A 25924-nucleotide genomic window follows, 5' to 3' on the forward strand; every position below is an offset into this window, starting at 1 on the left:
CTGAGCAGAAGCCACGTATCAGTGCATGAATTCAATGACAGTGATCAGAAGTGAAACTGCTGAGAGAATCGTTTTCACTTCTACCTTAAGGTTTGTGTGGGTGTGTACAGGAAACCAGGGTATCGAGAATAGAAAGCGAAGAGGCGCCGAACTTTGGAGATGAACTCAATTTCCCTCTCCAGGCAATTCTTCTTTCCAGGGTCTCTCACTGGTTTTTGCCTCTGCTTTCATTGCCATCACCTGGTCCTGGGCCTGGGCATCTCAGACCCACGGACCACTTCAGTGGCCTCAACTGGACTCTTGGCTTTGTTCTCTCAAGCCCCCCAGAACATGAATATTTATGAAACAGCTACACTCTGCCACGTGCCCATATGCAAGCACTGCTTTGAATGCACTATTTCCCTGCTGGCTTCACTTTGTCTTTTGACTAGAGCTCAGATTCCATAGGTGGTCACCAAGAGTCTTTTCTTCCACCTGGACTGCTTCTGCCTTTCCAAACTTGTCTTGCAAGGCACAGCTCAAAGGCAACTTCTCCATGAAACCTTCCTGATCTCAGCACATCTGAGATCTAGGAAGTAACATTTGCTGAACTTCTGGAGCACAGGTAGTGGTTTCAACCATTCATGTCACGCTTTCCACAGCTGACTGGCAGAGTGTTTATCTGTGTAGGTGTCAGGTGTCCAGTTTCACTTTCAACGATGTATGAGCCACAAGACATCTATTTACACAAAAGACTGAGGAATCTTCTGGGAAAAGATTAATCGTCAGAGGAGTCAGGCCCAGGGAGCTTGACTCAGTAAGGCCTTGGTGAGGAAGGGAGGGAGCCTATCATTCATATGTCTCCTTTCTAGATCTAGAGCTCTTTGAGGGCAGAGAATAAGAATGAGTCACGTGAAGTACGTAGCCTCCAGTATGGGGTTTGACAGCAGTGGATATTCAGTAAGTATTCATGAGATAAAAGAACATTTGCTGTCCTCTTCTTAGAGAAAATATGACTGCCTATCAGACTTTATTGCTGAACATATTAAGTTATAACCTACAGATTTTCTTTATACATGTGTAGACCTCTAGTGTGGAGTTAATGTAAGAGGTCCACAAATCCATGTCATGTCAAGCATTCCTGCAGACTAACTAAATAAAATGCTTTATACATATATGTAATGCTATTTTTCAAATACATAAAAAGACTATTGTGGTTAATTTTTAAAACCTATATACTTATCTAAAAATCTTATTGTAATACAAATGTTTTATGCCTTACATACACCATTAGATAATAAAATCACAACTTCTACAATGTAAAGTCTGATTCTTTGGCGGGGAAAAGGGATTAAAAGAGGTCCTCATCTTGAGAAACCACTGTTATATGCAATAGGTGTGTAATGACAGCCCTGCCTTGGTGATCCTCCAGGTTGGGGAGTGGCACCACATCCAGGTAATGTTGAATCTCAATTTACAGTATACAGTGTACTTTTTTCTTTTTTTGAGATGGAGTCTTGCTCTGTCACCCAGGCTGGAATGCAATGGCATGATCTCAACTCACTGCAACCTCTGCCTCGCAGGTCATTCAAGCAATTCTCCTGCCTCAGCCTCTCAAGTAGCTGGGATTATAGGCGCCCGCCACAGCACCCAGCTAAATTTTGTGTTTTTCTGGTAGAGATGAGTTTCATCATGTTGGTCAGGCTCGTCTCGAATTCCTGACCTCAAGTGATCCACCCCCCTAGGATTACATACACCATTAGATATTAAAAGCACAATGTTTGTTGTGCCACCACGCCTGGCCCAATGTACTTTTTGTTTGTTTATTGCTCAGTTACTCTCCACAGTGGTCCTTTAGGGTTGACAAGAAAGCTATTGAATCTCTCAAGATTGACAAAAACCTTCTATTGTGAAATGTACATGGAAAAGACAGAATAAATATGCAATATAATTTTAGAGAAATGAGAAAAGAACGTAAGAGCTACATGGCACACAATGAAAAGTTCTACCAAGCTTAAAAGAAGAAGAAAGAGAAAATAGGGTCCTTGAAAGTCCAAGCAGGGCAATAGGATAGAACGATGGTGAGGTGAGGTAGGTATCTTTGCTGGGCCTAAGAACCCACTTGAGCTGAGAACTGAATGAGCAGAAGCAGCCAGCCAAGAGAAGGTATGAAAGAGCATTCTAGATGAAAGAACAACTGCAAAGGCTCTAATATAGAAAGGAGCTAGGAATGCCTGACAAACAGCAAAAAAACTAGCATGGCTGGAGCACCACGAATGTGAATAAGAACAGAATGAAATGCAGTGGGAGGAACAGGCAGGTGAGACCTTGTGGTCATAAGTGGCTAGAGGAGTAGTACTCATCACATATTCCATTTGATTTCCCACACTTTCCAGCCCCTTTAATCCACAAAGCCCAAGTTGATTGTTAGGTGGGTCCATGTGACTATTACTCGTCAGTGGACTATGAGCAGAAGTGACTTGCATCACTTCTGGGCCATAGCAAGAAGAGCTAGCAAAGGACTATCAAGTCCTGTTCCTTCAGTGTGGATAGTTAAAAATTAACCATCAGGCTCTGTCTTCTGTTCCTTCCATCAGATGACAGAACCCGATGGTCAGTTGGCTGAATCACTGAGTTGCATATGAAGAACAGTTGCCATTATGAGGCACAGAGACTCTTAATAGACTTTGAGTAAGAGAGAAATAAAACTTTACGGTTTTAAGTAATAATAAGTCAATCTTGACTAATATCACATAGGTAAGAAGTCTGGATTTTATTCTAAGTGGGATAGGAAATCATTTCAAATTTTGAGCTACAGAGTGATAAGATCTTGTACATGTTTAAATGACCTCTTTACTGTGTGTAAGTTACAAGAACTGGAGGAGTCAAGAGACCAGTTATAAGTCCATTTAAGTTAATTTAGAATGAAGTAGCGGTGGCTTGAAATTAGTAGTGGCAGTACAGATGGTGAGTTGAATTCAGAATATACAGGCATGCACAATATAATGACATTTTGCTAAACAATGGACCAAGTATGATGGTCCCATAAGATTATAATGGAGCTGAAGAACAAAGTTTGAAGACTACCAGATATCAAAACTTATTATAAAGCTAAAATAATTACAACCAGATAGCACTGCCAAAGGACAGAAAAATAGAACAAGCAAACAATAGAAAACTCAGAATTAGACTTATATCTACAGGAACATTTGATTTGTCACAAAGGATAAGCTGAACACTAGTAGGGGTAGGATAATCATTTCAATAAGGAGTGATCAGTCAATTGGATATCCACATGGAAAATAATGAATCTTGGCCCTTAGTCATATATACAAAAACTAAATCCAGGTTGACTGTAGGTCTAACTTTGAAATGTAAAACAATAAGAAATCTAGAAGGTAAGTGGGAGAATATCTTTAGGAGAGGAAAAGATTTCTTAAACATGACACAGAAAGCATGAATAAGAAATGGAAAGATTGATAAACTACATTGAACTTAAAAACTATTTTCATCAAAATATACCATTTAGAGAAAAACAAATTCACAAAACTAGAAGAATATAAACATATATCTCTATATAAATATATATACACATATATATAATCTCTCATATATAAATATATAGAATCTTAATAAGTAACAAAAGGACTTTTAACCTGATTATTTGAATAATTCCTTTATGTCAATAACAAAAAGCATACTGGCCGGGCACAGTGGCTCATGCCTGTAATCCCAGCATTTTGGGAGGCTGAGGTAGGTGGATCACTTGAGGCCAGAAGTTCAAGATCAGCCTGGCCAATATAGTGAAACACCATCTCTACTAAAAATACAAAAATTAGCTGGGTGTGGTGGTGTGCACCTGTAATCCCAGCTACTCGGGTAGCTGAGGCATAAGAATCACTTGAACATAGAAGGCAGAGGTTGCAGTGAGCCAACATTGCACCCCTGCCTTCCAGCCTTGGCAATAGAGTCAGACCCTGTGTAAAAAAAAAAAAGAAAAGAAAAGAAAGAATATACAAATAAGAAATGGACAAGAAACAAGAATAGATACTTCACAATAGAAGATATTCATATGGCCAAAAAAAAAAAAAAAAAAAAAAGAAGAAGAAGAAAAGAAAGAAAGGGTACTCAACCCATCAGGAAAATAAAAATGCTGCTAAACATGCCCAAATAACTAAAATAATAATAATAAAAAAAGACAATGCCAACTATTGCTGAGAATGAGAAGCAACTAGAACTCTCACAGAGTGCTAGTGGAAATGTAAATTGGTATAATCACTTAGAAAAATTGGTGTACTTACATACCCAGTGCCTGAGTAATTCCATTCCTAGGTATACATCCAAGAAATGTGTACATACGTATATCAAAACACATGGACAAGAATGTTCATAGCAGCACTATTTGTAATCGTCCCAAGCTGGAAACTATCCAAATGCCCATCAGTTGTAAATTGGATAAATAAATTGTGGTATATTCATACAACAGAGCACACAACAACAAAAAGGAAACAACTATTGAGAGGGAGAGATGCCCAAGAATTCCCAGCTGTTCCAGCCCTCAGCTATTTGAGTCTTCCCAGACAGGTGAGTGAACCAGCCTGAGCCACTATCTGACTGAAACCACATGAGAAACCCTGACTGCCTAGCTGAGCCTAGTCAGGTCCCACGTTCATGAGCACAACAAATTAATGGGACTATTTTAAGTCACTATTTTAGGGATCAATATTATACAGAGATAACTGAAATATATGTTGAAGTATTTAGGGAAAAAGAAAAGTAGAATATGTTAAATTTATAAACCAACTTTAAGATGTTTAAGAAAAACTAATTAACTAAGTTTGTAAAAGTCCCTCTAAAAACTATTGTTTAATACTAGGTTCATCAATAGAAAAAGAGATTTGTAAGTTGAATGTCAAAGCCTAAGGGAAAGCTAGGTTTTTAAAATTCCACTTCCATAAATTTGAATCTTAATTGAAAAATAAAAAATAACCACCAGTGAAAAGTTGGATCTTTGACTCCACTGATCCTTTCAGACAATGCAAAGAAACAACACAGGAAAAGGAGTTGAGTGATTTATTGAGTGCTTACTTGATGCCACGCCATGTCCTAGGTGCTTACCTAAATCAACTCATTGGATCCTCACAACAACAAGGTGAGGTGGGTTTCATAACCCCCACTGTTTCGGATGAGGCTCACAGTGGCTATGTAAATGCCCAAGATTCTGCAGCTGGTAAAGGATGGATTCTGTGCATCTGCACTTCCAATGCCTGCTCCTGGAGGAAGGCTTGTGAAGGTGAATTTCTCAAAGTCACCGAGGGCCCTTGCTGTAGCAACAGTGTGGGCACCTTCTGTGTCCTCTCTCACCTTGCCCGTGAGCCTTCCAGTGGGTGGGGAATGAGGCATGCCTATCAGTGACCATTCTGTGAACACAGAGAGAGCTGTGCTGGCCACAGAGAAGAAGGTAGTTCAATGATCCTTAAAGTTCAGGCGTGTGGGTTGGAGCCAAAGGGGCCTGTCCCCTGGATATAACTTGAGAGCAGCTCTGAAGAGGAATTCTAGAAGCTGTGGAAAGAAAAAGAGGGAGGATTTTGGCACTGTGTCCAGACAGTTTGCCTAACTTCAAAGGGTTCTTTTCAGGTTTTTCTTTTCCTCTACCAATTCCCAATGTTTTAGCTGTACCCACTGCCTGACACGATAGGGGCAGTTGCACCTTTGAATCATTTCATACTAGAATATTAGGGCAAGTCAGCTTGGAAGGTATCTAGCCCCACCCTCTCCTCCCGTGGAGACCAAGAGATCAACTTTTGTTGCTTCCTATGAACATTCTTTAGAACTCTACTTCTTACCTAACCCTATCTAATTGAAGAAACCCAAAAACCTGTATTGAATGGTGGTAAGTTTCATAAGACTCCTGACTTCCATTTTTACAGAAAGAGGGGTAGGAAAATGAAGCCTGTAAGACAGAAGTGGAAGCATAACTCGGCTGCTGTGATTCAGAGGGCAGCTGGGGAACTGCTGCCTCTAACTTATCTGACTGACAACAGCACCTGTGGCAGGTAGAGGCGGCACAACCCTCTAGAGACCCGTGCTTTGGCCATGCCACTTTCAAGAGCAAGTTTTCTGTGCCAAGACTCTTTCCAGTAGTTCTGTGAGAAAAGCACCGTTTGCTAGCACTGACAGCTACCAAGCACCTTACAGCTGCTTCTGAGGGGAAGAGCCTGATGACAGTGTGACTCTAATCTGCCTCCTCCCGAACAGATGAAGGAGAGAAGACTGAGGTGTGACTTAGTTATTCAGGGGCTAAGGAGCTAGCACATGCTTTCTTTAGGCCTCCACTAAGCTGTTCCTTCTGTTGTCAGGGCATTCTGCCAGCTGCCACCTTCCCTGAAAAGCCAAATGGGGAAATAAGAGGGAAAATCATCTATCTCTGATAAAAGAAAGAGAAAGAGAGAGACTGATAAACAATTGCATATACAATAGAATTTTAAAATACGCTATACACTTAACTAATGCTTCACAGCCTAAAAACTGCCTTTATGTATTTTATCTCAATCACCCCTCACCACAACCCGGTAAGGTAGACAGAGCCATCCTGGTCCTGTCCTGCAGATGAGGAACCTGCTTTTGATGGCAGGTAAGTGGCCAGACTAGAGTTCAGATCTTAGAACCACAGAATCCTATTAGAAGTTACCCTAACAGCAATACTCCAAGGCATCCTTTTCCGAGCCTGAATCATCTTATAAAATCTCTGAGGTTTCTTCTGGCCCTGCCTGAACTCTCCCAGTGATGAGTAACTCTCACTATCCCATGAGCAATCCAGTATTAATAATAAGCTAAAATCCTTCTTATAACTTTCTTTTTTTTTTTTTTTTTTTTTATATATTTGAGACAGAGTTTCGCTCTTGTTACCCAGGCTGGAGTGCAATGGTGAGATCTCAGCTCACCGCAACCTCCGCCTCCTGGGTTCAGGCAATTCTCCTGCCTCAGCCTCCTGAGTAGCTGGGATTACAGGCACGCGCCACTATGCCCAGCTAATTTTTTGTATTTTTAGTAGAGACGGGGTTTCACCATGTTGACTAGGATGGTCTCGATCTCTTGACCTCGTGATCCACCCGCCTCGGCCTCCCAAAGTGCTAGGATTACAGGCGTGAGCCACTGCGCCTGGCAATAACTTTCATCCTATTCAATTCAATTTCTGCCCACAAGAACTACACCAAATTAAGTCAAATTCTAATTCACGTTCTTTTTAAAATTTGAGGGTATTACACTTGCCCTTTTCTTGCAGATTAAATATTTCCAATTCTTTCAACTATGTATCACATGATACCTAGAACCCTGCCTGAAATACACACTAAATAGTAAGTGGCCCTTGGTACTGTGTCCTGGTCCTCCTGTCGAGGGGCTCCTTCCCTTACCTCAAGTGTCCTCCGTTTTGTAATCTGTTCATCATTTGTTTATTTAACTAATAGGGAGAAAAGAAACAGTATAGTTTTTACTTTCCAAACCGCAGAGTTTTCAGGACAATTGAAACAAAACAAAAATCGTCCAAATGTCAGACAGTTTTCAATTTAGTCTGTGATCATGGATTCATTATTTCTCTCAACAGACTACCTTGGAGCTGCATTTCTAGAAGAAAAGCCCCTCATTTACTGAGCATCTCCTGTAAGAAAGACACAGAATGGACCCCTGTGGAGAGTGGCCATAGAATTAAACAGAAAAATTCTAGTGAAGGCAGGGATAATTTGGGGTCTGGCTGGAAGGCCCTGCATGAATACGTTATCCTGCAGCACAGTTTTTGCCTGTTAAGAGAAGCAGTACCCATTTTTTGGTCAATTTTGGGTATCACCAGACTGAAAAATATACGTCTCTTCAAAAAGGAGCTCCAGGGGAAACTCTATTTTTAGTTGGTCTTAACTTGGATTAGTATGAGAGACAAGCACTGGTGTGACTGTGATGAGGCCACATCACTCCTAATGATGCAGAATTCAGTCAGCTTCATGCCTGTTATGTAAGTGCTGTGCTGGGATGAATAGCAATGAGCTTAAAATTCTGATAACTAATGAGCCAGGAAATCGGTAGTGAAGGGTACTCTACTTTATGAAAGAAACAATGGTGAATTGCTCCCAATCATAAGGGAATATGCTTATTCATTAGAATGATAGTCTTATAACAAGTTTGATGGTAAATAAGTCAGACCAAACATCTAAAACACAATTCCTGAAAAAGAACTGAGGTTAAATTATCCTATTATCGCAGACTACATTGAAAACTGTCAGAAGTTTGGCTAATTTGATCCTGTTTTCAAGTTGTTCTGAAAACCTCTATGGCCTGAAATGTAAACAACATAATTTTCCTTTCTCTCTATTGCTTAAACAAAGAAACATGAAAAACCTAATCTCTCCATATTGCAAATTCCAGTATTTTAGAAAGTGGGCTTCATCAGCAGTTTTCTCATCTTGAGTTTTAGAAAAGGTCGAATTTGAAAAGAGGTATTTCATATGATACTATGTATTCAGGGTTGAGGGCCTGGGGACTGAGCGGTGATCTCCTCTCTCATAAAGTATCTGCACTGTAATCACATGGTAGGTGATAGATTCTTCACAGGCACAGAATGGAGGGAACTTCTAGTAAGCAAGATCCACCACCACAAGGGAGGGGGAGAGTCCCGAGGTGCCAGAGAAATCATAGTGAAATATCACAGAGAGTTCTTGCTGAAAGACACTCAGACGTCCTGGGGCTTATGTACACTGAACTACAGACTGATTGCTTCCTGGGCAACATGGGGAGACCTTGTCTCTATTTAAAAAAAAAAAAATTAAACATTATCCAGACACAGTGACATGTGGCTGTAATCCCCATTATTTGGGAGGCTGAAGTGGGAGGATCACTTGAGCTTTTGACGGTAGAGACTGCAGTGAGCCAACATTGTGCCACCGCACTCCATCCTGGGTGACAGAGTGAGACCGTGTCTCAAGAAAGAAAAGGGGGCGGGGAAAGAACAGCAAACAGAGGCAATCAAGGACCGAGAAGAAATCGGAGAAGAAAGAAGAGAAAAATAGAACCAAGAAAAGAGAAGAAAACCAGGAAGAACAACATGAGAAAACAGCTGCTGTGAGCTGAAGAGAGTGTATAGGTGGACAGGCAAGTTGGACAGAGGAATCCATAGGGCATAAGGAGCATGCGTGGATGCAGGATGAACGAGTAGGAAGGTGAACAGTTGCATAAATGGAAAGGAGTGATCAGAATGGCCAATGCAAACTTGGAGGAATTCAACAAAGTGATCTGGGATGTTAGACTATCCTTGGAATTACCTCAGAATCAGCTGAACTATGGTTCTAAGGACACTGGTAACACTGGGGGTTGTAAATTCCATATCTACAAAACCAAATCTCTAACCTTTCATCAGCCCCCTCTGTTGCCTCTTTCATCATTTAAATAACCTGTTTTTCAGAATATACAAACATTCACTCATTCATTCATGTACTCTGGAGGCCTTCCTTACTGGGCTAGTTTCTCAGGTAATTTATTGGTGCTTTCTAAAGAATGGTGGGTCTCTTAGGGGCCCCCTCACTTAGAAGTACCCTCTAAATTGGGAACAATGGGATTTTCCTCAGGAAATTCAGGCCTACATCATGGTTGGATGGAGTTCCAGGGAAAATGTCACAGCATTGTGAGGGCGGCAGGGGGAACATGAGAGCAATTTCCCAGAACCACTGAGCACAGCCTTTCTTGTAGACTCTCTGGGGAGGGAAATTCTGTGAGGAAAATCCTGTACACACTGTTAGGCCCTCCAGGATTTATGCACATCCTACCTCCCTTAGATGTGGGTGACTGGGGAAAGCCAGGCTGCCATATTACTATCTGATCACAGTAACATTTACTCCCAGCAGTATCTAGTACTCTGTCTGTGTGATCAACAAACACATTCTCCACTGGATGAGAGGAAAGCAAGATGAGGACGTTTTCCTCCCAGAGCTATTAGCCCATAATCACAAGCCTCTTTAAACTATGCAATTTTAACAGAGATACCTGCCCAGTCTAGGCTAAATAACAACTGCTTTCCAGGACTGACTCTACGCCAGGAAGACAAGGAATAGGAATTAGAACCCTGGCACATTCTTTTTCTTTTAAAATGCATGCCACAAATAAAAGCCCTTTTAGCCCCAGCTGTGGCCTCAGCTATTAGAACAAACTTGCAAAAAAACTTAGCAATCTACCTTCCCGCTCAACATATCAACTAGCCCACTTTCCAAAATGCAACCACGGTTAATAATGAATGAGTTTTTAAAATCACTTCATGCTGTGCATGCACCCAGAGTAAGTTGCTGTCTGCAAAGTTGGGTTAATGCCACATTCTATGAGTCCTCTAACAGGAGATGTTCCATGAGCAATTTTTTGTTTTTTTCCTAACAAGCTGAGTTAAGGCCAGCCGTTGACAGGAATGTGCGGCAGCTGCCTTCTGAGTACTTACATAGGATCCTGAGCCGGTGGCTGTGCCCATGTTAGTTCTCCCTTCACCTCATGTACTCCCCATCACTCCTATAATCCATAAATGATTCTGATCCTGACACCTCCTCAAAATCCTCCAGCACCAGACTGGTGGAGTCCTCACCCAGGATGCCGCTGTCGGGCCTGGACATCCTGGCCCGGGAAGGAGGTGCAGGAAGGTTGGTGGCAGCTGGAGGGGGAGAACAAGGGGGTGTCTGCTGGAGAGATGTGGGGGTGGCCTGAGGAGGGGACACAGATGGCTCACAGACTTCTTCATCACCCTTCTCAGACTCTGGTCCTGCATCTGCAGCAGTGGGACCCAGGACATGGTAGAGGCTGGGAAGGCGGATGTCAAAGCGCAGCCCAAACTTAGCAAAGAGCTTGTCATTGAGAGTGTAGAGCTTCTCCGAGATGTCGTAGCCCAGCAGAGCCGAGAAGAGGCAGGAGATGTATCGCTCTTTGGTCAGAAGAAGGTGGAGACTTTTCCTGGGCCAGGAAATGTAGCTACATGAGGTCTCGGCAGTCAGAGTGACCTGAGAGGGGTCAGAAGCAGATAGTAAAGGTTTAAACTAGAAAATTTGTCCGTGCTGAGCACAGAATCATACAGTCGCTTGGCAAACAGCTGTACTTTTACTGTAGAAGCTGTATGGGAGTACCCCTCCATAGCCTTGCCTTGAGGAGGTCCAGTGGATGACTTTCACTTGTGTGCACTGATATGGGGTTTCCTGTGTTAGGAGCCCTGGGGTCAGCCATTCACTCACTCACCCATCACATCCTGGAGCCTCAGTTTCCACACTGAGTTTCCTCAACTCTAATTCTGTGGTTCTGTGGCTAATACCACTAAGGACTTCAGAAGGTTCTGAGTCTTGTGGTTTGGAGATAGAGAAAGAAGGGGCCTTCTGGTGCTCTGAGTGGTTGAAATGCTGATGACTATTCATTTTAAGAATGAGGAAGAATAAGATATTGGGATAGGGATACAAAACGAGTTGGAAAGTTCAGTTTGAGAAAAAGCTTCTGATAAGGTATGCCAAGCTACATCATGTGGATGAAGCACTGGCCTGGGATTCAGGTCCACAAAATCGCTCTTAACTTGGCCACTTCAAGTAACCAAAAGAATCTGATGAATGACATCAGAAAAAGGGCACAGAGGAGACAAACTGTAAAGGGGAGAAAATCAAAGTGGACCCCATTCTCCATCTGATTATTATCCATCTAGGCATTTCTGAGCACTCACTATGTGCCCATGATGCAAAGCTAAATTATGCTTGCATGGGAAATAAGCAGTAACATGTGTCTGGCCTGCAGTAGGTACTTGATAAATCCTGTTGCAATAATGATGAGTGGTAAAGCTGGGGTTAAAATAGAAACATGCTTAGGACAGTACAGGAAAAGGGTGCAGAATCACACAATTTTTAATAATCTAATTGACCCTGATACTTTGGGCTGGCAGAGTTCATGATATATTTTTGTGGATGGAGACAGTGGAAATGACAATGATGATAATGTTAGCAGCTAACATTTGTCAAGAGGTGACTCTGCCAGGCATTGTGTTAAGTACTTTATATGAATTGTCAAATTGAAGGTAGGGTAGCTTTCCGAAGATTCTTTATTAGAGATTTTATATAATCCTTTTCCTTCCTGCATTGCCTGCCGGATCTCCCACTACCCTCCTCTTCCCTTCCTTCCTTTCTGCTATGCCGCTCCTCCAGTTCCTTTATTCATTTCCTCCTCTCAACTTTTCCCCACTAATTGTTAACACTGCAATCAGGCCCTAAACTACATTATGGAGGCCAGTAGCTGGTTTCACGTTTCAGCTTTACCTCTATCAGTTGTGTGATGTCAAATAAATTACTTAATCTCTCTTGACTCATAAGAAATAAAATAATACAACCTGTCCATTACTAAGAGTTCAGCAAGTAGTTGTCACAATCTGCCATAGCCTGTACCTTAGATGTACTTATGAATAATTCCCAAACAAGAAATCAGAGTACCCAGCATGAAGCAGGTGTGTTTGAGCAAGAGCTAAGCTGAATGTCAATAATGTCCTTAAAGCCAAACCCAAAGACTACGGGCATTCTCATAAATATGCTGTAACTTCTTCCATCTCAGAATAAAACAAAATTTTACAAATAAAAATTCTATTTCTTGACCTCACTTCCCTGGCTAGCTATCACTCCACTAATTTGCTTCCCTTTTTAGCAAAACTCATTAAAAAAAAAACAAAAACAAAAACGTGTTTATACTTACTATCTCCAATTCCTCCCTTCTCACTCTCTTAAACCAATAAGGCTTTGTCCTTAGTTTATAAACACTGCTCCTGTTAAGGTCACCAATGACCTCTAAGCTGCTGAGTCTGATGGTCAGTTTTCATGGCATCCAACCCCATCCATTTCCCCCTCCTCTTTGATACACTTTCTTCACTTAGTTGCCAGGATGCCATATACTCATGATCTAATCTCACGATTGTTCCTTTTCAAGTTCCTTTGCTGCTTCCTCCTTTTCTCTCCAACTTCCTGCCACTAAAGTATCCCAGGGCTCTGCTCTTGAACCATTCCCTCTTCCATCCACACTCACTCCCTTGGTGATCTCATGCAACCCAATGGCTTTAAATATCATCTGTATATAACCAACTCCCAAATTTATGCCACAGGCCCAGATCTCATTCCTGAATTCCAGACTTAAATATCCAATTGCCTATGCAGCATCTCCATTCAAATTTCCACAGATGATGCAAACCTAACATCAAACACTGACCTTCCTAGTCCCCCCAAAGCAACTCTGCCTGCAGCTTTCTTTATCTCAGTCGATAGCAGCACCATCCGTCCAGTTGCTTAGGTCAAAAGCCTTAGTCTTCCTTGATCCTCTTTCTCTCACATACTATATCCAACCCTTTAGAAAATCCTTTTGGCTGTATCAAGACAATATATGCTGTGGCCTTACGTGATCTTGGTGCCTCATCACCTCTACAACTTTCTCTCCTGCCATTCCCTCCCTTTCCTCTTTTGTTTCCCCCGCTAGAATGTAAATTGAATGAGGAGAGGGACCTTCATCTGTTCTGTTGGCTGATATCTTTCAAGTCCTTTTAACAGTGCCTGGTATATAGTAAGTTTTCAATAAATATTACTGAAGTGAATAAATGAATCAAGAGAAGATGACCAATCTTATATGTTGCAAAACAACCTAATGTCACTTTCTTTTTTTTCTTTTTTTTTTTTTTTTTTTTCCCCGAGATGGAGTCTTGCTCTGTTACCCAGGCTGGAGTGCAGTGGTGTGATCTCAGCTCGCTGCAACCTCTGTCTCCCAGATTCAAGCAATTCTCCTGCCTCAGCCTCCCAAGTAGCTGGGATTATAGGTACCTGCTACCACATCTGGCAAAGTTTTGTATTTTTAGTAGAGATGGGCTTTCACCATGTTGGCTAGGCTGGTCTCAAACCCCTGACCTCATGACCCACCTGCCTTGGCCTCCCAAAGTGTTGGGATTACAGGTGTGAGCCACCGCACTGGCCCCTAATGTCACTTTCTCATGTCCTGTATAAAATCCTTCCCCAAAGGTCCTCCTAAAATCTGCTTCTTGATTGGTTCTATAACTGTTGTAAAGTTTTGACAACTATTTAGCTTTTTCTTTAATACCCACCTCAGATGTTGGTTGAATGAAATAAATGAGATAACATGTAAATAGGACTTGGGTCCAGTAAGATAGGATGCAATTTAGAAAAACAGTGAAGATTTCTGTGTAATCCCTTCTGTGCTGTGTTCTTGATGACTAATGAGTGTCACAGTGCTGAACACACAACGAATTCTGATTTAATTGAATGGTTGAGAGGTCTGGTGGAAGGCTGATTGATTTGTACTAAGTACCATGTGAATTATAATTTAGGCTGTCACTGTGGATTGTTCTCTCAGTCAACAAAGACTATGTAATTGCAAATGGCAAGGACAGGATGAACTCTAACTTAGGGTAACACTTGACATTTGCAAAGTGGAAATGGGACTTTACACAGCCAACAGCAAATGTGTGGCTCTCATTGCTCCCAAAGGGATGCACACTAAAAATATAAATGGGAGAAATATGACCATTCCTACATTCCAGGCTGAGAGGCCATGTGGGGTTACAGCCCTGCCTCTTGAGCGTAATTTAGGGGAGGACACCCAGCTTACCCACCACCTGTTCCTCCATGTCAGTGTCAGAAAGAGCCCTGGTCCAGCTGGCTCAGGACCTGACTCAGCCCTCCTGGAGGTTCTCATGTGCCTGAGGGAGTTCCTGAAGGAGGTTTCTGGGCTAGTTAGAGAGGGTGTGTGGAGGGAGGTCAGGGAAGGAACATGATGGAAGGGGATCTGTGGCTGGTGGCCCTGGCAATGGGATCAAGACTGCCTCTCAGGCTCCATTATCACAGAGCCAAGTGTCAGGGTGGGGGCGGAAGCAGGCCCTGCCAGGTGGCAATGCCTGGTGTGTGTCTGTTCCGGGGCTGGCTCATATGTTGGCTTGAGGGACTCCCTGATAAAAGTAGTAGGCGACACATGGAACCCAGTGTTTCCAGTTCCAGCAAACTATCCAGGCAGAGGAGTCCTTAAAAGGGCAAGTGAGTGTGTGCATGCGTGTGTGCATGAGTGTGTGTGTGTGTGTGTGTAAACTCTACTCTTCTGGTGACCCTCCCATTTTAATAAAGAACAGAAATGGTAGATCCAGGCAACCTGGCTTTGCCACTTTCTAGCTGAAGACGCTGGGCAAATTACTTGATGCTTTTGGGCCTTAGTTTCCTCAGTTGTTAAATGGGGTAATAATCATATTCAACCCATAGAGTTGTGAGAATCAATGAGGTAATATGACATGTAGTGCCTGCCACATGCTAGCCATTCAATAAGTGAGAGCTACAAAGGAAGTGACCAAAGTCTGAGGGATTGGCAAAGATAAGAGTAGGGGCCAGGCAGCCAGGCACCCGCGTTGGAGCATATATGTGAATGCCCCATGGAGTCCTCTGGGACACCAGCTTCCTAGTGGCAAACCAGTCCAGCAATTCTTTACTGAACAGCTACTGTGCTCCAGGTACTTTTCTTTAGAGTCTGGGGACAGACAGGGAAAAGCCTTGATTTTTACTTCAAAGAGTTCACTACGTAGAAGACAGAAAGGAGACCAGATTGTTAGAACAGAGAGCAAGATGTGCACCAGTTAGCATAAGTAACAGGACCAAAACAGGCACACAGGAGCACTAGGCTGTGGGGTGGAAACTGGTGAGGTCAATCTGGACAGGCTTCACAGAGGAAGTGAGGTGTCATGGTCTCATCTAGAAGGGGAAATGCGTTTCAGGTAGAGGGGAGAGTAGAGGACAAGGATACAGTTGCAAAACAATGTGGTGTGTTTAGGGAAGTACTAGTGGTTCAGCATGGCTGGTACGAGCAAAAAATATGAAGGAGGGAGGGCTGGAAATGTGGCTGGAGATCACTAAAAGGTTTGTTACCTGTAAGGAATGTGGGTTTTTATCTTGTGGCACTAGGGTCTTCCAGAGACTTCATGCATACAAGTAACATGGTCTACCCAGGAGCCAGCATTTGGCTCCCCTCCCTCACCTGTGGCTAGGAGCCCAGGCACTCTTTCCACAGAGGAAGAGTGCCCCCACCTGTAGCTTCACGCTGGAAGGACAGACGTGAGAGGGGAAACATGGAGGCACGGATATTGCTGGGCTGCAGTGGGACACGGTGATGCAGTGCTGCCACGGGGCTCCCTGTTACCTGGAACACCCCCTCCTCAGAAGGCTGTAGTGATTCCCACTCAGGAGAGTCCATGAACTGATATGGAAAGATGTAGTGCAGAAACTGCCCATCCTGGCTCACACGAACCCTGGCAAATGAAGAGAAGAGGTCATGTGGGAAAAGAAAAATGGCTTCCGAAGTTGCCTATGCTGAAGTTATGTGTCATTGATTAGTATGAATCTTCATTTAGAAACACTTTGCCAAAATCATGGTAAAACCCAAAGCTAGACTAGCTTAGTTACTGCATGCAAGCAGTTCAGAGAAGGAACACATTGAGACTTCCTGAACCCTCATTTTCCTCCTCCTCCTCCTTACTGGTGGTTCTCAATTTCAGGCTGCAGAGTAGAAGCCCCAGGGAAGCTTTTAAAAAACAACCTAGGCACCAGGTGCGGTGGCTCACGCCTGTAATCCCAGCACTTTGGGAGGCTGAGGCAGGCGGATCACGAGGTCAGGAGATCAAGACCATCCTGGCCAACATGGTGAAACCCTGTCAGTACTAAAAATACAAAAATTAGCTGGGCATGGTGGCACATGCCTGTAGTTCCAGTTACTTGGGAGGTTGAGGCAGGAGAATTGCTGGAACTCAGGAGGTGAAGGTTGCAGTGAGCCAAGATTGTGCCACTGCACTCCAACCTGGCGACAGAGGGAGACTCCACCTTAAAAAAACAAAAAGCACCTAGGCTTGGGCCTTATCCCAGAGCAGTTAAACAAGAATCCCTCTACGTAGGATCTGGATGCTATTAGTATTTATATCTCCCCAGTGTTTCTAATGTGTAGCCAGGATGGAAACTACTGCTCAAGAACTCTGCTGCTGGCTAGGCGTGGTAGCTCACGCCTGTAATCCCAGCACTTTGGGAGGCTGAGGTGGATGGATTACCTGAGGTCAGGAGTTCTAGACAAGCCTGGCCAACATGGTGAAACCCCACCTCTACTAAAAATTTAAAAATTAGCTGGGCATGGTGGTGGGTGCCTGTAATCCCAGTGCCTCAGGAGGCTGAGGCAGGAGAATCACTTGAACCCCGGAGACAGAGGTTGTAGTGAGCCAAGATCACAGCACTTCATTCCAGTCTGGGTGAGAGAGGGAAACTCTGTCTCAAAAACAAACAAACAAAAACAAAAAACAAAAACAAAAACAAAAAAAACTCTGCTGCCTATTTAAGTTTACAACATTTACGTTAATTAAAATTAAATAAATTTAAAGATTCAGTTCTTCACCTAATTACATTATAGGTGCTCAATAGCCACATATGGCCTGTGGCTACAATGTTGTACAACATAGATCTAGAATGTTTCTGTCATCACAGAAAGTTCTGTTGGTTGCTGCTGCTCCACAGATTCTCCTTTCTCCCTTCCCAGTAGCTACATGATGATCCATGCTTACATTTAATCACTTTGTAGACTTTAAAGGAAGTGGAAGTCTACTATAGGCCAGACTCTGCTAGATGCTTTACAAGTGTTCTCTTATATAATCTTCACAATACCTCAAGGTAGATTATTCTTTTCTGTATTTTATAGCTAAGGAAACTGGTGCTCAGGAGGGTTGAGTGGCAAGCTTAGGGTTACATAGCGATCAAGTGGCAGAACTAAAATTCTATGTTCTTAGCACAACGCCCTGTTGCCACCCTATTACCAGAGCTTCGGGTAGGTAGTGAACTCCCCCAGCATGACACCTTCCCTGACCTCTCTAACCATAGGTGACAATAACAGCTTGTTTCTTTAGACAATGAGATCCCACACACTCTATCCAGTTGATGGTCCCAGGGTGAACACCTAACTCAAGCTAAGCCAATCAAATTCCTTCTCTGGGAATTTGGAAATGGAATTGACTGTAAATCATGCCTTGGATGGGGACAATTATCGGGCATTAACAAAACTAACACACTCCTCCTTGAGGAAACTTAAAAAAAATGTTTTCATCACATAACTCAGACTTTGAAAAAGCATAGGTCCCAATTGGCTATAGAGAAAAGAAACTTGAAATCACATAAAATGTCCTAGTAGTAGGACATGTCCTTGTTTCTAGTACTACCTGAGGCTCAGGTGCATGTCTTTCCTTGAGTTTCATGAGAAATCCTTTTATCTTTTTAAATGAAGACCTTACCCTCCCCCCTTCAGCTAGCTAGAGCGGGTTTCTGTGGCTTTAGTCAGAAATCCTAATTAATATATTTGCTTTAATTTTATGAATATTCTTATCCCATACTACCAATAGGTTAAACAGCTCTTGACTTGCCCATGACCACAGGCTTGGTTTCACAACTTAAGGAGTTAGGAGTCTCTCTATTGCTGCTTGCTGCCTCTGTACCCTTGTGGCTATACCTAGCCTAGTGCTTTGCCCCTGCAGGGTAGGGGGACTGCATTCCATGAGAACTTGTTAGAACTGATGGCCTATCATTGATGATGCCTGGGGACAGGGAGTGTATTTCAGATGTGATATCACATCTGGAAAAAATTAGAATCCAACATGGGCTTTATCCTCCCCTGTCCCCCAACCCCTGCCCAGAAAACTCAGAGTTCTATCTTTAAACTTTCTTCTAAAGTGAGTTATATCAGGCAATGGGGTGCCTCTATTAGGCAAAGGGGGAAGATGAAAAAGATCTCCAAGGTACACCTTGTCCATTTGGGGTAGGTACCCTTCCATTATTTCTGGAGGTTTATTGGCTTAACAAATATTCATTGAGCATCTCCCATGTTCCTGGAGATCTGGGAATCCAGAGATGGGTATAATCTGGTCTTTGTTTTTGAGAATTTTGTAATTTAGTGGAAGTCACAGCCACATAAATAACTAGCTGCAAGTCAGTGTGATAGGTGCTATTGTGGAAAAGTAACAGAAGAGGGAAAGAGATTGATTCTCTTTGGGCAGCAGACTTCTTGAAGGAAATGACATTTGAGCTGAATTTTGAGGGATGCAAAAGGTATTGAGAAGCAGATAAAGACGGGATGAACAAAGATCTGGGAAATCTAGTGTGGCAGTCTGTTCTCCAGTATCTACTTTCTTCTCTTCCTTAATGGTACTAGATTGTAACTGGACACGGGACTGCAGAGCAAAAATCAACATTTCCTTACTTCCCTGGCTGCTAACCATTGCCATGTGATAAGTCCTAGGCAATGGGATACCAGCACTCCTGAGCCTTGCTTTTAATGAAGGAAGTGGAAGTCCACTATATGCCAGGCTCTGTTAGACACTTTACAAGTGTTCTCTTACATAATCTTTGTACCTATTATCTGACAGCCTAAAGCTGGAAGACAGGAGGGGACATAGGTCTCAAAACCAAGCTAAGGCTGGAGTTGGCCCATAGCTTCTGATGATACGAACACACTTGCCCCTACAAGGTCAGGTAATATATATAGAACCTGGCAGAACTTCCCTGAGTAAAAATGAAATGCCATGTTCTCTCATATCGGGGTCTTCACATATTTTGTCTCTAACTGGACCTCTTCTCCTCAGGTCTCAGCCTAAACATTCATTCTTCCAGGAAGTCTTCTCTGACCTCCCCAGAAAAGTTAGATCCATCAGTTACATGCTCCTCTTGCATTTTGCACTTCTCTGTGGAAACACTCACGACATCAATCATTACCACAAACATTAACTACAGACTTTCTTGATAGACTGTAAGCTACGTGAGTGTAGGACAATATTTTTCATATTTAACACTGCATCCCTAATCCCTCACGCTCTGAATAAATATGTATGGAAGGGGGAAAAAAAGGAAAGAATGAAGGCAAAAAGGAAGGATGAACAAATGAACAAAGGCAACCAAGGAACAAATGCACTTGTGTCACCATAAAAGGGGATCAAAACCTCACTGAAAAGCTCCCCTAGGAAAGGAAGACAGCAGAAGAGAATGGCGCTGCTGCAGCAAACGTCAGATCCTTAGGCAAGGATGCTGGCCACCCAGGCAAGTCACCAAGGAGTGACAACCGTAGAGTATAAATAACGTCTAATGAGTCTTTGTGGCTCGCCAAAGCCATTTAAATTGGAATGCTGTGCCCTTTATCATTTGTCTCTTCTTCCTTCTTGATCAACTGGATGATGAATGATTTTCTCCTATATGAATAGCTTAGATAGTTGCCTACTCAGGGGGTTGTGTATATGGAAGTTTGTGTTTTGAATTTTATATGAGAGAAACTGTCTAACAGTAAGCAGTGCTTAACAGGGTGACAGACTTTGAGGAAGTCACTTTTCCTCTCTGAGTTTTGAAAGATTGGTTTCTTTTATTAAAATAAAGACTTCTGAGGTGTGAGCAAAGGACTCTAGAGAGGTGTGCATGTGAGATGGGGAAGTCTGCACGAGAGTCCCCACTTCCTGGCACAAAGTTCTTGTCTGCTGCTTTGAGGTGTTTGCTCCCTCACTGTAACCAGCCCAAGATTCAGCGATTCTCCTTTAAAACTAGAGCCCAGTCATAGACTAGAAGCCTTTTCCCCTATGTCCAGCTTAGCAAAGCCAAGACAGGGTGACATTGAAAGATAACAAAACCCTTACTCCAAACCTTGAAAGGCAAGAAAAAAAAATCAAAATTGTCCAATTTCTAACTCAGCCTTTTGATGCTAAGCATACCTGGAAAAGATAAACTGAGGGGCAAGCCCCCCTCCCCTTCACAGGAAAGTGTTCTTATAGAAGTCCACAGTATTCTATCCTACCTGAACTCTACAGTAACTGTACACGCTTCCAGCAAATGAGCACCCCTCACTGGAGGGAGCACTTCCGCTAGTCTTTATTTCCTCCTTTGAACAGATGTGCTACAAGGGGCAAATAACATCATGGGTCTCACGAATGAGCAAGCTCTCTAAATTGTAAATTGTCTTTAAGCATGGAACGATAGGTGGCAAACATTTTTGCAGTAGTTACACGTATTTGTATTTACACCTATATTTGTTTACAAACAATCGCATTGGTTTACACTTTCAGTTCACCCATAAATGAAATGAAATGTCTCCCCACAAATGTCTCCCCTCATAGCTCACTCAACCCAGGACCTCTGAGTTCAAACAAAATCAAAACATATATACATGATACCCCGGGTTCTATAAACGAATACATAAACGTGTATTATTACTATTAGCGGCAGTGGTAGTACCATTAGCATCATTGTCAAACTTTGTCCCCATTGTGTGGTTGGCAGTATTATCTGGATTTGATTTGTTTTTTTCTTGGAATTGAAGCTTTCTGATTCCCATCTTGCCTTTTCTACCACATTCTCCTGGTCTCAAGAAAGCTGGTGGAGTGGGGGTTGTGGGGCTTAAGGGCCACTAGGGTAGTATCCAAAAATCTACAAATGCCTACCAAGTGTGCAGCACAGAGCCCCATGATATTTTCTCAGAAGATATCAATGACCAACATTCACATCCAGGTTGAGTTGGCAGACACTGATCCTCACTAAGACTATTTCTGCCCATATCTGACTGTCAACCTTCTCCAAAAGAGGCAGTGCTTCTACAAAAGCCTTAATGAGATAGATGCGAGCATCACTTCTCTTCTCCCTTTCTTGGGCCCTCAGATTTACAGTACTATACTCGGCTTCTTGGTCTGCAAGAACCTCAATAGAACAACTGGAAATGGAAAGGTGGGCAAGGGGTATTCACTCTCCCTACCTGGCTGCATACAGGTATCCCAAACACAAGTTGGGCTGTTTCCTTGATGTCTTGGCAGGGAACAGGGTTTATGAGAACTACTCCCCTACCCTGACCTCCCATTTCTGGCATTGTTCCCTGAACATAGTTGGTGGTTAGCAAATGTTGAATTTGAATAAGGAACAGATTAACCTTACTGAAATGTTAGTTTTCCAAAGCTTACAGAGATATTGCTGCAGCTTAGGCCTCACACGCTGATATGTGTGTGGTGGTGGTAGAGGGGTTATTACGGCCCAGGCTCAAAACACACTCACTGCAAACCTTCCAGCAGCAAGTGCACATGCAATCATGCTGGGCAACCAAGAAGGTGCCTCATGAACTGGTTTCTTCTTGGAAAATACCAAGAAAGAGGAAGCAACTCCACTCTTAGAATAATCTATTTTGGTTTGTTTGACTTGTCACATCCTTCCCTCAATGGAAAGGGACATGAAATGGAAAGGGCCACACTAGGAAGTGATAAGTGTGGGCTGGGGAAAGAAATTCTGAGCAATGCAGAGTAGCTTACCGGCCAGAGAGCAGCAGGGACAGGCGGCTGATGGGTGTCTCACCCTCCACGGCATAGGTCTGTTCAGTGGCCAGAGTTAAGACCTGCTCCTCGCAGCAATGAACAATCTCCTTGTATGTCTGTAGGGGCACCTGCAGGGGCAGGTACAGCGCCTTGTAGAGGAGGTCGAACTCCTCAGGGAGGGTGTCCTCGCGCAGGCGGTATACCAGGTGTGTCAGCTGGAGCAGGCAGACCAAGGCCAGCAGGAAGCTCCAAAGAACAATGTCCAGGCCACAGGCACTGAACCAGCCCCACAGCACGCAGCACAGGTAGCCTGCACTCAGGAAGCCAAAAAGATAGAAGCATCCATACACCCCACTGCCCCCCATGAAGCCCAGAAGTAAGAGGCAGTTGGCTAGGTGGTAGACAGCCCCTTCCACATCCTGCTTCCAGCTAATGCACGCTGAACCCTGCAAGAGAAGCTGGCCCACTGTGCTGCTGTTGGCGCTCATCTTTGAGGCCTCTCAAAGCCTCACTGGGCTCTAATACTGTCCTCACATAGGAAATTCAGAAAATGAATGAATCCCAGGGGTCTTCTCACCTCCGGCTTCTCATCACCAACTCCACCTTTCCGGGAAGGAATGCTTCCAGTGGCTTTGGGAATGAATGATGGAACACAGCACACTTCATGGAGAATTCAAAAACTCGCTCTCTCACTCTCCCTTTCTCTCTCCCTCAGCAGCGCTCTGGCTCTCCCTGCAGAGCTCTGGCAAGCTTTCTTGGTTCTGTGTTTCTTAGGGCGGTCTTCAAATTTGGTTCTTAGCAGAGAAACCTAAATAGTCGCAAGGGATAGTAGGACTATAGGACTGAAAAGCCCAGCAGCGTGGGATGAAGCGGCCACATCCTGCTCTCTGTTTTTCCCAAGCAGAATGCAGAGCGCCAGCATGGGAGGCACACTTGTGTTCCATTTGGAATGTGTTCTCTCTTGGCACCGGAAGAAAGGGTGACCCCAGACGGATACCATGTTTGGAATTGGAATCCAAGAGGTACTGGCAGTGAGAAAAAACAGGCCAGGCACAGGCAGCCTGGCAGAGCACTTAACATACCTCTCAGAGGACGAGATAAGACCTCAGGGTGAGAGAGGCAGACAGAGAGAGAAAGGAAAAGTGAGCACAGAATTCACCTTAATGCCTCAGGCAGGTCCCGAGGTCCCTGTGGGGACAGCCAGACAGCACTCCTGAGTGAGGAGGACACATCAGAGAAGGAAAGTATGGGACTATTATCAGAAAAAATCCTAACAGTGAAAACTGGAAAACCCCTGAAGGCCTTTATTAAGTCACACTGCAAATATCATTAGGTATTTATTTGACATCCACTTAACAAAAGTAGCTATGTAAAGCAGCTTTTTGAGTTCCAAGCTGATGTTTCCCTACATATATCTGGATCTGGTAGTTGTAAACAAGTAATCATACATTGCCCAGATCATCGTCCCACCCACTCCAGTGTTTCCAAATTATAATTCCCACCTATTAAACATCCATGAAGTGCCAAACTTAGATTAGGCATTTTATATACTTATAAGTTAGTTGTCACAACAACCTTTCAAAATAAATATTATTCTCCTTCTAGATCTGGAAGAAACTGAGGCTCAGAGAGGTAACAAGTTCCCATGGATAGTAAGTGGCAGAGCCAGGATTTGAACCCAATTCTATCAAATTAGAACCAAATTCTATCTTAATACTCTGTCCCAAGGGGTTTGCCAGTAAGTGAAAGTAAAGGACTAGATCTGTGACTCTCAACTCCACACTTCTATGAAGTCTGACAATTTTCAAGGAACTTCTGGTTGAACCTAGGAATCTACTATGAGCTGCCAAGAGATAAAGCTGGAGTATGCAAACATTAAGCTAAGAAATGTTGGCTGGGAATAGTGGCTCACAACTGTAATCCCAGCACTTTGGGAGGCCAAGGTGGGTGGATCACTTGAGGTCAGGAGTTTGGGACCAGCCTGGCCAACATGGCAAAACCCTGTCTCGACTAAAAATATGAAAATTAGCTGAGCGTGGCGGCAGGCACCTGTAGTCCCAGCTACTCAGAAGGCTGAGAATCGCTTGAACCCGGGAGGTAGAGGCTGTGGTGAGCTAAAATTGCACCATTGCACTCCAGCCTGGGTGACAGAGCAAGATTCTGTCTTAAAAAAAAAAAACAAGAGAGAAAGAAAAAAAAGAAATTTGACTCTATGGCTTCCAAATGACTCCTTGATTCCCCTTCCCTGCTGCTGGGTTAGCACTTACTACCATTACTCCTATTGCCCCTGAAGTACAGCCAGGGTGCTCAGTAACCTCCAGAACTAATCAAGGACTCAATCCATAAGAACTTTTACACTGCTGCTATAACTTGAGGAAAATTTATGAGAAATTAGAAATTGTGAAATATGGTGAGGAGGAGATGTTTTCACTCAACAATTATTTATTGAGTGCCTACCATGAGCTAAGAACTTGGGGATCAAAGATCCTCAAGAGAAACTTTCACCCTGTTAGGGTAAAGAGACCTCAAAAACAAAGGCAATTCAGTATGTGAAGCACAATAACCAAGTTAAGTTTGAAGGATGGTGGCAGCCTAGAAGGAAGGGTGGCCTCAGGAAGAAAAGATGCAAAGAAGAGCTGGCTTCTAATTTGAGGTTTAGGGGTTGAATTCACCAGGTAGGTAGAGGGAGAACAGGATTTCTAGTGGTGAGAACAGCAGAAGCATGGGCACCGAGGTATGAAAATGCATGGCATGTTGAAGAAAGCCAGTTTTGTTAACCTAATTAAAGTCGCATCGGACCAACAAATGTACACCCTATCTCCTCCTTTTTAAAGTTAAGAGGGAAAAAAAATCAGTAAAGCGCTAGAGTGTCTGGAGAAGAAATGCCATTGAGGCTACTCCATGGACATGATTTGGACTCAATGTCACTTGAACAGTGGAGTTTGGGGATTTCCATATACTGCTTTTATGTCACTTGCCTGCCTCCCAACCAATCCCCCTATTTTAACAAGCAGCAGCTGCTCATTCTTCCACCACAGACATGCAACCCCTGAGCTTCCAGAGTAGCTGTCCCTGCCAGCTGTAAGCAGGGAAGTCAGAAGCACAGAAATGGAGAAGTAACCAAGGCTCTGCCCAAGATAGAATTTCAAAGCAGCTCATCTTTCTTAGGAGACCTGCCAAATAGGTTGGCCCTGACCCGTTAAAGAGACAGGCAGACCCATTAACTCTATGGTTCACTTGTCCTGCTGCCCAGACTGCACTCAGCCTGCTTTCCTGTCAATCCACATATGTGCTATCTCAGCAGGGGGTACTAACATTTATCAAGCAGCTATTGTTTCCTCATGTTATCTTACTATGCCTATTTTTAAAAAAAAGTAGAAGAAACAGGCTCAGAGAGGCCAAGGAACTTGCCCAAGGTCACAAAGCTAGTCAGTATGTGAATAAAGATTAAAGCCTAGGTCAGTGTGTCTCTGAATTGTATACTCTCTACAATGTATTAATAGCATCCTATCAGGTACTTTTGGGAGTTTATATGTCTGCATACAAGCTCATCTATTCCTGCTGGAAATTTGA

At 43.3% G+C, this 25924-nt stretch overlaps 1 protein-coding gene across 3 annotated transcripts in view; it reads right to left on the minus strand.

Annotated features, from left to right (window-relative positions):
* The window catches only part of POPDC2 (popeye domain containing 2), a 36260-nt gene extending 12947 nt beyond the window's left edge, over positions 1 to 23313 (minus strand). The window contains exons 1-4 of one of the 3 annotated variants that reach the window (XM_012463939.3): positions 22349 to 23312; positions 16195 to 16303; positions 10592 to 11000; positions 5038 to 5541 (exon numbers count right to left, since the gene is read on the minus strand). In XM_012463939.3, the coding sequence (XP_012319362.2) occupies positions 5456 to 5541; positions 10592 to 11000; positions 16195 to 16303; positions 22349 to 22839 (1095 nt within the window). In that variant the 5' untranslated portion in view covers positions 22840 to 23312 and the 3' untranslated portion in view covers positions 5038 to 5455. Of the gene's footprint in view, positions 1 to 5037; positions 5542 to 10450; positions 11001 to 16194; positions 16304 to 22348 lie in introns of those variants that run through there. The other 2 variants (XM_012463938.3, XM_064374662.1) reach the window with 2 other exon arrangements.
* Between the last annotated feature and the right edge of the window lie 2611 nt (positions 23314 to 25924).

This window comes from Aotus nancymaae, unplaced genomic scaffold (assembly GCF_030222135.1).
Source record: "Aotus nancymaae isolate 86718 unplaced genomic scaffold, 86718_ANA_hifiasm-v0.15.2.pri h1tg000011l, whole genome shotgun sequence".
Lineage (NCBI taxonomy): Eukaryota > Metazoa > Chordata > Mammalia > Primates > Aotidae > Aotus > Aotus nancymaae.